The 14,414-nt window shown below is 36.0% G+C and overlaps 1 protein-coding gene across 4 annotated transcripts in view; it reads left to right on the top strand.

Annotated features, from left to right (window-relative positions):
* Positions 1–2,170: 2,170 nt before the first annotated feature.
* pou2f2a (POU class 2 homeobox 2a) overlaps positions 2,171–14,414 on the top strand; it is a 63,573-nt gene continuing 51,329 nt past the window's right edge. For 2 of the 4 annotated variants that reach the window (XM_048151961.1, XM_048151966.1), the window contains exons 1-2: positions 2,172–2,310; positions 2,387–2,656. In XM_048151961.1, the coding sequence (XP_048007918.1) occupies positions 2,443–2,656 (214 nt within the window). In that variant the 5' untranslated portion in view covers positions 2,172–2,310; positions 2,387–2,442. Of the gene's footprint in view, positions 2,311–2,386; positions 2,657–14,414 lie in introns of all 4 variants that reach the window. The other 2 variants (XM_048151964.1, XM_048151965.1) reach the window with 2 other exon arrangements.

Raw genomic sequence — 14,414 nt, 5'->3', positions numbered from 1 at the left:
GCAAACGATTGGCTGATGTTTTTAAGGCCCTACCTCGTGCACAGATGATGTATATTAATTTTATTTCAGTGCACCTAATAAATAAAGTCTTTTATCAGTTAGTAAAGACAGTTTCAAGTTATATTGCAAAAATGTATAAAACAAAACATCCTCTTTAGCACCTTTAATTCATGTTGTTAGCTATAATAACATTTTATACCTGTAATTAACTGTGCCATTAATCTCTGAAACATTGTTTTGTTTAACCATGTAGATTGTATAGAATATATTATTTATATATTGGACACAAAATATACATTATAAATGTTTACATATACATGTGTACAAACGGTATAGCTGTATAATTATGTAGTATATAATGGTATTGGTAATATACATAGGCCTATATTACATATAAAAACGTTTGCTTAAATTGTTACAATGCTATATGTGCAATAATGTTTAGTTATTGTTTAATAGTGTGTTTTCTATACTTTTGCACCCCCTTGTGGATTTAAGGATCATGGGAAACTAACTGGAGAGCATACTTTCTTTTTTTTCTTTTTTTTTTTACTCACCTTTTTTTGTTTAGATGTTTGCATTTACCTTTCTTAATAGGAGCTGCTTTCTGGACTAAATACATATTCCCTGTGTTTAAACAATTGCTGACTCAGATTGGATTGGATGCCCATTGGATCCCAGCTGTGTTTCAAATAGGTTTTAGGCCATGAAGGTAGTGTAGCCTACACTCATCTGTACAGGTCAAGATGCTTTCTTTTGAGATAGAACTTGTATTATTACTGTCACCTTATCCATTAAATCATGATCAAAACCTGTTTAAGATCAAAACAGAGGGGAAAAAATAATATTTAGGAGTGTCCGGGTTGTTCCGCTAGGGTTCTGTCCATGGTGCTGAACAAATGAGCTGTCTATATTGACATTTACGTTTTTTTTAAATGAGCATAATTTATTAAACACTGCTAAAATTGTGTAAATTTAGCAATTAATTAATAGATAATAGGGTGTAAATTAAACTAGATCTATTATACTAATTAGTAGGGGTGTGACGAGATCTCGTGGCACGAGATCTCGCGAGACTAAACTGTGACGAGATTTCTCGTCGAGGCGAAAAGTAGTCTCGTGATGTTGCCATGACAGAGTGTAAGGATGATTAGGAAAGAATATGCCACCGCTACGTTTACATTATGTCTCCACTGTTGTTTTGCTTTGTATTTAAATAAAAAAAAAACATTTAATTCAGTTGGATAACGGTCGCCGCCGCTCCATATTTACAGAGTACGCGCGACCGTTTAAAAGTGAAAGTAAACGCGCGCGCGCATTCAAACGTGATTTCAATACCCCGCATTTTGAAAGCGGCTCCCTGATGAATGCAGATATCTCTCAATATGAAAGCTATTTTAGGCTGGGCAGTGTAGTTGTAACCATCTCTCAGCTCTGTATCAAAGAAACATTTGGTCTTATTTGATCTTTGAATATTGAGAGAGTGCGATTATGGTTGCACTTATTGTAAAGTGTTACCATAAAAATGAATAACAGTTTTCTCTTCTTATTATTTACTAGTACAAACAATAAGGTTTCATTTGTTAACATTAGTTAATGCACTGTGAACTATCATGAACTAACAATGAATGACTATTTTTATCAACTAACAAAGATTAATAAATACTGTAGCAAATATATTGCTTGTTGTTAGTTGATGTTGGTTAATACATTAATGTTAATAAATGAGACCTTATTGTAAAGTGTTACCATTTTTATTTATACTGTTTTTATTTCTGTGATCAGATTGTGGAGAGGAGTTCAGTTAGGAGGTCAAAAGCTGTAGAAGCTCATAATTCATGTACAGTAAGATCTGAAGAGACTGAAATCATACAGGAGGGAAGTCAGTCAGTTGAGTTAGTGGCAAAACCTTTTACATTACTTGAGTATTGTTGTCTTTTACTGCATATGATAATTCAGTCTCAGAAAGTAGAACTGAAATGACATTCATTACAAAATGATTAGTTAAAACATTTCAAATACACCTGCAGAATATTTTTTCTAGTCATGTATTTCGCCATCTTGTCTCGTCTCGTGAACTCAATCTCGAGTCTCGTCTCGTCTCGTGAGATACTGGTCTCGTCACACCCCTACTAATTAGCTTAGAGCGCAGTGTTTTGGAGAGAGGCCTACTTCGAGCCTTCAGCGGGTTTTGTTGTGCAATTATTAATTTCACCTGTAGATGGCAGCTATATTTTTGCTCAATCCTAGTCAAGACTACGCAAAACATACTCAACATACAGGCCTACCGAAGGAATTGGACGAACAAAGGTGAAATAATGATTCAAATGTACACTTTTTGCCTCTCATTCTCGCTCACACAATTTCAAGTTTTGTTTGTTTTCAGCTTCACGGTCAACGCGTTGTCATGGAAACCGCTAGAGATAGGGGGCAGCGAGACACATGAAGGATTTGCGCACGAGCACACCCTCCACCCGACCCCATCACCTTTCGCCCCTAATTTCAAATTCAGGCACCTCACCCGATTCCTTTTCTGTTACCCCCACCCACCCCAAATATCTGCCCTCTCTCCCGTTTTGCTGTGTCCGGCTGTTTTTCGTGCCCGAGCAGCTCGCGCGTGGGACGGAGACTGCCGCGTTCATCGATGGAAACGCTGGTAATGTTGTGTAAACAAACTGACAGCTTCATAAAAATTATTCTGCTGCTTATGTATAACTTTTACATACTCTGACGCCATTTTTCTACCGTTTTCTCGTATTTTATTTCTACCCTACTATATTTTTTCTTTCTTCTTTCTGTTATATTCCATTAAAACGACTCACGCTAACGTTGTCGTATCTTATTTTTAATCCGTCCAAGCTCGAGCAAGAGAGAGGCGGAAAGAGTTATTGCCTTTAATGATTTCTTGCTCGAACCGGGGGTTTCTTTTTATTGATTAGATAGAAATGAATTCAGGACAGCCCTCTCTCCCTCTCAGTGTCTGTGCTTGTGTTTCTCTGCATGTTTCTGCGAATCACGGAGCGTGCACGCGCTGTTCTGCATGCTGTAATTGGCGCAGGGGCATCGCGGGAATATTTGATTTGAAAAGCTGAGCTCGCGCTGTGAAATATGCATGCGCTTGTGTTTTACAGTCCTGGACACTGGCGATGTTTTGATTTGTCGAATTGTGATAAATGAACAGCCTTCTGTCATGAAGCTTTGGCCATTACTGCTGTTTTTGTTGTAAAATCCTGTGTTGACCAAATACGACGCTAGTCGTGATAATTACGTGGGTTACGTAAACGTGTTTGTAAAAGGACAACTGTTTATAATTGTTTTCATAGCTAGAATAACACACGGTTTGGGTGTAGCCAAATAATGTAATTGTAGGCCTCATTTTGGCCTCAGTCGTGGTTAAATGTTTAAAAACTCTTAAAAAGGGTTTTGTTTTTGTCATGGTTTAAATCCTACTGTGTGTATCAGCATTCCTTTATTTCCGTAGGCCTAATTGTGCGCGCGAGCTTCTGTTTCGTCTCTTGACTTTGGGGAAAGTTGGACATATGTTTACACCTTTGGGAAGCTTTGTAATCAATATGGTCGATATTTGTTTTGCGGCGTATCCTTGATAACGACGTTGTAATAATACCATCACGCGGCCTCAATTTGGCCGTTGGTGTCCGCCGCCACACAGGCCGAATCTCCGCTGAGGGGAAAATCGATGAGCAGACTGAGTTAATTATGAGAAAATCAATTAAGAGGTGGAGATTTTGGCTTTAAAAGGGCGGCCAGCGCCAGTGCAACAGAAAAGGGGACTGAATGGACAAGCCTGTTCACACATTTCTGGGTTCTTCTCGTCTTCAAGGCGCGCGACCGTATGGTCATTTACTCAGTGGTTTATGACAGATTTACAACAAATTTACAGTTCTGTAATGAGGATATTTCATTCAACAGACCTTTTAAGATAGAGTCCGCGCGTGCTGGTGACTGCATGGTGAGAAGCGCGCGGAGGTACAGCAGACTTCCTTGCCTCCGTAAACAAAGTCTGAAGAAAAACAAACGTGTTTCGATGTGGACTATTTATTCACAGTGAACATTTCTATCTTTTTTTCTTTTTCTTTTTTTTTAATGGGTTTGTGGCGATGGACAGAAAGGTGGAGACGTTCTCTTATAAGTTTATAGATGGTGAATATGGTCTATCGCATATTTGCTGACTCTCTGTATGTAGCCTACTCTCACGCTTCATGGTTGATACACAGGCACGTGTTCTTTATTGGCTTCAGATTAATAAGACACATACACAGCAAACTCTACACGGGTGCCTATATCTGTAGATACTAACTCATTAAATCTTCAGGACTCATTATTGATGCCATTTGCTCCTTTGGGAGTTTTAACACGATGCAGAAATCGTGCAAACCGTTAGTTTAAAAAGTTTTGGAATATTCTATTAATATTTTTATGATTTTAAACTTATAAGGAAGATTTGAAGACGCAGATCTATTTATAGGCTACTAAACTACACAAAACAGCACTGCATGATATTGTAGACAGAAATATAAACTGACAACACTATTCACGTTGTTCAAAACAGCCTAATTTTGATCATGACGGTATTATACGTTTAGCCTACATCTAGGCTATAAAAACAATTAACAATTGCCACGCATTCTCTAGTTTTAGATTTTTATGACGGTAAATTAAAATAATGCAAATCATGAAAATGATTGGGTAAGTCAAAAATGCACTGTATGCATGGAAATATCTTAGCTGAATAATGGTCGAATCATAACACATTTCTTCTTATCTAAGACGAAGCGTTCACGTGGCTTCCCATAATTATAGATCGAGTGTTTTTAAAATTATTGTAGCTTAAAGATAAAAAATTGTTTAAATAGCCAGTATTTCAGTATGTAAATGTTGTATTCGCATTACCATGCTTGCATCAATGACGATGATTATTGGCTAGATTGTTGACAGAATATTGTCGCGCGTTTGGTCATATTGCAGGCTAATCACAAACTTTTTTTTACTCAATACACCAGATAATTTTTTTTAAATAACTAAAATAAACTCAAGTAGCCTATAAATGATATGCAAATTGCTAAGCATCAGTTACACTCAATAAAATATTCTAACTTTAGCATTTATACCCAAGCTAATCGAATAAATGATTTGTCCTCTGAATACATCACATAAATAATATAATTTCCCTTGAGCGCGTCTTCTGGAAATATCAGACTTTCCCAAAGATGCACTAGAAATAATATGTAGCAGGCTATAATTTGAAATAAAGAAACTTGTTAAAACGAAAACACGCTCTCATTTCATCTAATACAGTTTTTGGTGGAGATGAGAATAAACCCCTCATGAAAGTTTGCGCCGTTAATATCAACACTTTTCAAGTCATCTGTTTTTATGCAAATTAGTGATATTATAGACATGGCATAGAGACTAACACACACAAAAACTGTAAACTCATTTTATAATGAAAGCTTTTACATTTACTAACAGAAAAAAACACAATGCTTAACAAAATATCTACAGTATTTTCCCACTCAATCAGATTATTGTATTTTGCCATCCAATATTACACGCAATCAACCCATCGATTAAAGCGTAATCGCTGGATTACTCTCGCGTCCTGTTTATACATTACATATAAACATAAGAGCAAAAGTATATGTTAGATTTTTTTATTTTGTTTTGTTTTTGATTGTTTACCCGGTTTATGTTCTTCTATTACAATTACCGGGACATATTCCTTCGTGAGAGGAAGACTGTATTTCGGGCATTGTAGCCTATTTCTCTCTCTCGTTATTTTAGAAAATCACTGGTCAAACAGATCCTCAATATCGGTCGGTCTGTCAGAAGAGCGTTTATTCGTCGTCGAGAAGGCGAGCGTCGCCTTGTTTATATCACTCATTTAGAATGCACACATTAGTATAGGCTATAGCCTATTCGTATTATTATCGTTATACTACTTTTCTTCTTCTTCTTCTTCTTCTTTTAAATTGCCCCGCAGATATTCAATGTCTAGTATCAATCTTGGGGTTTTTCATAAGCAGCTGTCAGCATAACTCACGACCTCGAGGGTCAAAGGCCAAACGACCACCGGTGCAATTAAAACGGACAGAGATGGAGCATTATGGCCCCATTCAATTTCCCTCTCACAAAAGAACAAAACTGCCGGCAGTTTATTTCAGAAATATGATGTTACCTAAAGCATGTACTAATACTGCTGTAAATTAGATAAATGTCAACATTTTTACTTTAATATAGATAACATTTTTAACTTATTCTACTATATATTATTTAGCATTCAGGATGTGATCTCAGCATTTATATGTTTTTTATTTTCTTATATTAGTTCTTCAGATATTAATTTACAGAAGGCAGAATAAGTTCATGTTAATTTGTCAGAAAATAGTTGTTGGTGTGGTACATGATTATATTATAGAAATTTAGGCGTTTTTGTGTAGTTTCTGGGAAAGTGTTTCATTTTAAAATTTATTTATGTTATTTAGATGGCATAAATCAGATATGATTGGCCTTTCCACATTCGCAGCTGTAAAAGCCACCCGGCGAAACCTCAATATCAGCAACTAATAAATTGTGGCGGTTGCTGTAACCTTTGCAATTGTGGCTTTTGCTCCAGGTTTGAATGTGTGGCCGGTCTGTTTGCAGCTCTATTTTGTTGCGGCTGTTGAAAGCATCAAGATGACCACAATAATACACAGAGGGGCACGCGCGCCGTTTATGAATGCGCGCGTGTGTTTAGAACCCAATGAGACGATGGGGTCAGAGTTCAAATTCAGCCCCAGACGGACGACCTTGCCCTTATGAATGACCCCGGGGTCATATGGGGGAAGGATTTGAAGGGATATAGAAAATGATTTGAAGGGGAAAACAGAGAGAGCAGAAACAAAAGGCAAAGGGTAAAAAGATGTGGTTATCAAACATACATATTTTCTCTCCCATTTCCAAATGTATTCTCCATTTGCTTCAGTCACACCAACACTAAAGTAAAAGTTAACCTTTGACCTTTATCTTCACTCCAGCTCCACAGTGTTCCTCTGTCCCCAGCTGCTAGATGAACTCTTCTGTGTCTCGGTACGCATTCACATACACTTCCTCTATAACCCAAGATTGAGGTTTAAACACCTGCAGTTGCCTTGTTCACCACCTCAGGTACTGGGGGTTAGTAAAGAATCAGGGCTGATGGCTGCTCTAAAAGCCCCAGCAGGGTACCGGGGTGGGGGTTAGAGGGCTGATGATATGGGTGCAGTTTCATATATGACCTGTGCCTGGCAGCAGAGAGCTGGCTGTCTGCCCCATTTAGTTTAGCTACTCATCTTAGCCAATGACCAGGGGAGGACACAGCATTGAGAGGGAGGACGCTGGGCCTGAGGGTGAGGAAAATTATATGAAAAAGCTAGCAAAAATGTCTGTTTGTCCCTTTGTGCTCAGTTAAAGCTTGTTGCAGTGCTCACATTATCTCTATCACACAACTTGTGCTTTGTTTTTAAACATACTGATTTTTAATATCTTGTTTCTCTTTTAAATTCCCCAGATTTTAGTGTTTTATATTTCTAAAATCCTTTGACATGGTTCTGAGCACTTTCGAGCTGTCTTTTTTCTTCTTCCTCTCACTTCTCCTTTTTTCTGTGTCTGTCCCGTAACCCATTTAAACAATTACTCACATCTCTCCTCATGGGCCAGATCCAAAGTTATATCTGTGTGTTCTCTCACTGAAGGAGAACAGCAGGTTTGGCTGACATTCCCTTTATCTGGTCTGTGCTGGTAGGTAATCAGTCGGCCTTTACCTCTAGAGATGGGGTGTTTAGTGGGCATTTTCTTTTTGATGGAGGCATTTAGGGAGAATTTTCTTTATAACTCTAGGTGTTTTCAGTTGAAGTGTAGAGGATTTTTTGTTGCTTCTGGGTACCTGGTATTGGAAATGACACCCCCCCCCCCCTGTTTTTCTGTGATGGTTTATGGATATTTTGCCTTGCATTGAGGTTATGGATGAACAGGCAAAACTCTCACTCTTTGTGAGTTTAAATCTAATTTGAATTAAATCAATACAGCGTTTTATTTGATTTGTGATTTAGTAGTTGGAAAACAATAGCTAAATGATTGAAAATTAAGTAATGAGAATTAAATGAAGAATATGATGTAGTTAAAATCTGAAACTGAGTATGCACAGTCAAACCAAAATGATTCAGACATTTTTGATATTTTTGATATATTTTTTACTAGTGGGTGCAGGACACTAGTTCCTTTATGTAAGTGAGGACAGCAAAATAAAGTAAACTGTGACATATTATACCCAAAAATTCTTTATACAGTAAAATTGATAAAAATTTGGAACCAAAGATTATTCAGACACTTTGACCTGACCATGTTTTGCTGAAGTGTTATCTGACATAAATAGGATGATTTTTTTCTGACACAGTTTAACTCTGAGATCTTGTCATATTTTATTACCATTTTTTTAAACTATAGTGAATAAACTGTATTAATGTATGAAATGTTCAAGGTGTCTGAATAAATTTTGGTTTGACTGTATAGTTCTAATGGGTAAGCAGATTGCAATGTGAATAAAAGCTTTAGATAAAATTAAAATCAATGTTTAGAATTATGATAAAACAATCATGGAAATGTACTGTATAAGGTGCAGTTTAGGTAACATTTACATTTTTCAATAAATTTTTTTTATGTTCATTTAATCACTTTTGGCCTATCATTGTAAGAAGGGTTACATTAAAGTTAAATGAATCTCCATTGTGACAGAAGCAGTCAATATGGACTTTTTTTTAAAATTCTAGATTAAATTACCTTTAATTTAACGTTTTTGTTGAAGACATTGTCTGTTTCTTAGATCGTAATGCTAATATTAACTCAGTGTTACTTTTGAGGGGGTGTATGAGAGAAAATCTTATATTTTCTCCTTGCTTATTTTTTTCCCCCAGCACAAGTCCAGATATTCTGGGTCATTCATTTGTTACAAGAAAGAAAATGACCAAGAAAACAAAACAAACATAAGAAAAGTGCAGTGTGAAAGGGTGTGAGGGATGAAGAAAGGGAGAGAGAGCAAAAGAAGGCAGAACAGCTCTGAAAACAAGGCTCTCAGCTGAGAAGGATGAAAGGGACTGGATACAGATGCTTATTTGAGAAAAATGATCTCTGGAAGCTTCCCCACAGCCCCAAATGCCTCTTTTTTTCCTTTCTCTCGCTCTCTCATTTCACATAGGATCAAGAGCACGTAATCTGGTTGAGATTTCTTTGTCCGGATTCATTTATTCACTGCCCGACTGTCCCTAATAAATTGCTTAAACATTTGGCCCCAGAAGAATTTGTACTGTCTGTATATTTATTTATTTTTTATGTTATGCTCATCCCCAAACATACACAGAAAACCACATTAAAACAAGCATTTTCAAGAGTTTGGTCTATTTAATTGTTTTCTTTGTATGGAGAAAACCTTTTGTAATCATCTTTGCATCCCTTTGCAGTGTTGTTTAGGTTGAAAATAGAAAATCCCATTTTTATTAGTACCAATCACAGAACAAACTCCTCTGAGAATAGAGAGGTAGAGAAATGGACAAAACAGAGAGCAAGAGTAGAAGAGCATGCATGTGTTCCATCATGATATAATTATCATCAGTGCAAATTAACAGCAGTTTTGATGAGAAACCACCAATTTGTTCCTTAAGCCATATTGAGTGAAAATCTTGTGAGTGTTGTTGATGTACATTATCGACCTATACATAATTTTTAATGTAAGCGTGTGCTGGAATTTGTACATTTAATGTGTCTTCCGGTGTCATTTGGCGTCAAGTTATTCAAAACAGCTTGTTATGCTGCTTGATACTGAAAGCTATATTCTTAACATAATGTCTTAATGTATTGTCTTAATTATAAACAGACTGGTTTGTAGGGCAAACTGATTTCCATATACTGATATTCTTCTCCTTATTTCTCTATAGCGACTAATGATCTGATCAGAAGTCTCGTACATTTACAGAAAACAGTTTACTTCTGCTTTGAAAAATAAGGTGGATATGTGAGATATTTATAACTTTACATCTACAAAAAGCAGACAAAGGATTCTTACATTTTTCTTGTATTACTTTTTATTTTGATGAGTTGTTCATACTTTATCTGTTAAATCTTGTTGTAAGATGGAGGAAGAAATACAGTGGGGAAAGTTTTTTCAAATACTCCTTGCAAAATGAATAAATAGTTTTACACAAATCAAAATGGAGCAGTCTAAATCTCAGTGGAGGATATTGCATGCTGTGATGGATTGTAAGAGTTTTGCCAAAGTTGTGCACAAAGTAAGTGTTTGCTTTTCTTTCTTTTTTTTTTTTGCACTGCTTTAATGAAATGGCCAGTTCCTTTTGCTACCAATGCTACCATTTTTTAAAGTTTCTTTTTGAAGGGTATTAAATTTTCAAATTTGTTGAAAATATATATTGTTTTTTGTGAAAAAAACCTTACCTGGTAAAAAAATCCTTTTCTACGTCACAACGGCGGGGTAATTCCACACTTTCTTCTGGTTCTTTTAGAGAACGGGCCTCTTCTGTGCCATCTTCCCATACAGGTCACGAAAGGCAGGGGCTCTTTAACTTTATTCTCAGCTATGGGACTCTGTAGCTCCTTCAAGTCCTTTGGCCACTCTGTGGCTTCTTTCCAAACTCTTCTCCATGTTTGTGCAAAGAGTTTTGAAGGACAATAAAGGACATGTTTTTTGGGGTTTTTTTAAAGCAGTTTTAACCCTCTGGTGTTGTCAAATTGTGGACTTGATTTGAAAAAGCTAAATTGTTCATATAAAAAAATAGTCACACTTGTGTTGTTGAAATGACCGCCATAGGAAATGAATAGGAAATGCAAAAAATATTAAAGGTGCCCAAGAATGTTTTTTCACAAGATGTAATATAAGTCTAAGGTGTCTCCTGAATGTGTCTGTGAAGTTTCAGCTCAAAATACCCCATAGATTTTTTTAAATACATTTTTTTAACTGCCTATTTTGGGGCATCATTAACAATGCACTGATTTACACTCGGCGCCGCCCCCTTAAATCGCGTGCTCCCTGCCACACGAGCTCTCGACTATATTACAGCGCATTTACAAAGTTCACACAGCTAATATAACCCTCAAATGGATCTTTACAAGATGTTCGTCATGCATGCTGTATGCATGCTTCGAATTATGTGAGTAAAGTATTTATTTGGATGTTAACATTTTATTCTGAATGAATTTGAGGCTGTGCTCCGTGGCTAACGGCTAATGCTACACTGTTGGAGAGATTTATAAAGAATGAAGTTGTGTTTATGCATTATACAGACTCCAAGTGTTTAAAAAATGAAAATAGCGACGGCTCTTGTCTCCGTGAATACAGTAAGAAACGATGGTAACTTTAACCTCATTTAACAGTACATTAGCAACATGCTAACGAAACATTTAGAAAGACAATTTACAAATATCAGTAAAAATATCATGCTATCATGGATTATGTCAGTTATTATTGCTCCATCTGCCATTTTTCGCTGTTGTTCTTGCTTACCTAGTCTGATGATTCGGCTGTGTGCAGCTCCAGACGTTAATACTGGCTTGTGTAATCCCTTGAACATGGGCTGGCATTATGCAAATATTGGGGGCGTACACCCCGACTGTTACGTAACAGTCGGTGTTATGTTGAGATTCGCCTGTTCTTCGGAGGTCTTTTAAACAAATGAGATTTATATAAGAAGGAGGAAACAATGGTGTTTGAGACTCACTGTATGTCTTTTCCATGTACTGAACTCTTGTTATTTAACTATGCCAAGGTAAATTCAATTTTTGAATCTAGGGCACCTTTAAAAAAGAGAGTAATATTTGGGGGGTACAATCTACAAATCACCCATGATGCAGTAAAAAAAGCCCATCAATAAAGGGATGACTCTCTAAAATATAAAGTGTGCAAATTAGACACACTTCACACACTCCACACCCCCCAAACATATATGAACTGGTGTGACTGTAACACGAAGCAAGTTTTTGCTATTGCATGAAATAAAATCAATAATTCATCCACAATGCAGTAGAAAATAGGACAACAAGGAAGGGGTTACACTCTAAAACATATAAAACATCAAGAGTACAAAACAGAAACACCCACTCAAAAAACACAGACACACACAACACACTATTATATACACACAAATGAACTGGTGTGACTGTAACAAAATGGCAAAATTGAGCCAGAAAACTCAAATAAGAGGTTGAAATCAGATCAGACCATGATTGATTAAGCTCTTGATAAAGAATTAATTTTCAATTTGAAAAAAAAAAAAAAAATACTTTGACAAAAAGTAGTCTTTGAGAATGTATAAATAATATATATCCAAATCCACAACCTAATAAAAGTAAGTTTTTATGTCTAAAAACAACTATAGAATGTACAAGCCTCTTTATATAGAGCTATATTACATTAAATATTTTTTTCTTTTTTACTCCAACCAGATGACATGAATCTGTCTTCAATAATTGGATTTTAAAGGCCTTGTCTCTATTTTAATGTGAAATACAGCTTTAATTGAAAAATAATTAAAAAATTATTGTTGTATGTATTGTTTTCAATGGGTAAACATTTATCATAATTATTGCATAAATATTAATTAGTAACATAATAATTAGTAAGAAATAATAATATCGAAAAAAAATTCTGATTTTACTTAAAACAAAAAAATTCCAGGTGTTCAGTCACTTTTGACCGTGAACAACACAAGTGTGACTCCCAAGTAAGCAATACCAAAGGGGTTAAGGTGATTTGAAGTAGCTTACAATCCATTATAACTGAGCTAACAGTAACCACTGGGACATCCAAAACCTAGATTTGTTTTCTGTTTTTCAAATTCTTTGGTCTTAAAGAGATAGTTCACTCAAAAATAAGTTTTGTCATCATTTAGTCACCCTCGTTTTGCTCCAAACCCCAACATTTCAGTCTGTTCCTCACACAAAGCTATTGTAAGACTTTAGAAGAATTGAAGTCATATGGACTACATTTGATAATCCTTTTGACTATAGGTTTAGGGGTAGGATCAGGGTTAGTACTTAGATATTACCCAGTTATTGCAATTATTATAATAGTGTATACGTGGTTCAGAGGACTGTAAAATAAAGTGCTACCAAAATATCTTCTTTTGTGTTTCACAGGAAAAAAGTCACACAGGTGTGCCAAACCAGAATTTAATTTTCACAGCCATCCTTCAGAACCAGAAAGATTGTTCATTTTAATCCAGAACATGTAGTAAGTATTTTATTGAACACAAGCACAAGTATATAATTTCATTTTGTTTTTGTTTATTTTATTTGTTTTAGAAACAGTGAGAGCTATATTTAAATGTATTTAAGTGTGGTAAAGGGCTTGAATACTTTATTCAAACACTCACCACACAGTGGGATCTGCGGTTGACAACAAAGGAAAATTAGCCTTAACTGACATCAGTCCCACAAGTGTTTGTTTGGACGTGCATACTCGTGTTTGCACATCTTCTCAATCAATAGGTTAATTGCAGCTTTGTGTGCGAGTATGTGATTGTATGTTCAGCAATTGACAAGCTGTGGGATTTTTTATTGATTGCCTTCAACAATGAACAAGACAAGAGAGAGAGACTGTGGGTGGTATTGATTGATTGACCCCAAATTAGCCCCTTCTTTCATCCTCCTCCCTCAGTCAAAGTACAGAGTCATTCAGGACAGACTCCATCAAAACACTGAAAAAAATTAACTAGAGTTTTTGTCTAGAATGGTAAAAGCTCATAAGCATTTTGCAAAGAAATCACTGATATATCATATAAAACATGTTGCACTAAGTCTATAACTGCAAACCATAGATTGTTTGTTATTTAATTGAATAATGGGGTGAATTCAGGTTGATGGGACACTTTTTGCCATTGAGATGACTAAGAATCCCAATCAACCTGAATTCACCTCTAAGTGATGATTGGAAAGCCTTCACTTAGGGTTGAATTCAGGTTGATTGGGATACATTTTCCTAGTCATCTCAATGGCAAAAAGTGTCCCAATCAACCTGAATTCACCCCTATTATTCAATGAAATAACAAACATATGGTTTGCAGTTATAGTCACCGACTCAGTGCATCATGTTTTATATGATATTTCAGTGATTTCTTTGCAAAATGCTTATGACATTTTGCCATTCTAGACAAAAACTTAATTTAGTTTTTTCAGTGTTTTGATGGAGTCTGTCCTGAATGACTATGCTCTCTTTCACTTACTCTCTCTGTAAGCCCCCTCGTGCCTCTCGTTAAACATTTCTTCACCTCTTAATTGTTTTGACGGAAGCAACTGTCATCCTCATTAGAGCTCATTGATTTCCTGGTTGTTAGAGCATTGATTTTTGAAACTTCCCATTGATCTCGGGCTTA

This window comes from Megalobrama amblycephala, linkage group LG13 (assembly GCF_018812025.1).
Source record: "Megalobrama amblycephala isolate DHTTF-2021 linkage group LG13, ASM1881202v1, whole genome shotgun sequence".
Classification (NCBI taxonomy): domain Eukaryota; kingdom Metazoa; phylum Chordata; class Actinopteri; order Cypriniformes; family Xenocyprididae; genus Megalobrama; species Megalobrama amblycephala.
Note: the sequence above shows the minus strand (reverse complement) of the source record. Positions and strands in the feature narration are given on the sequence as shown.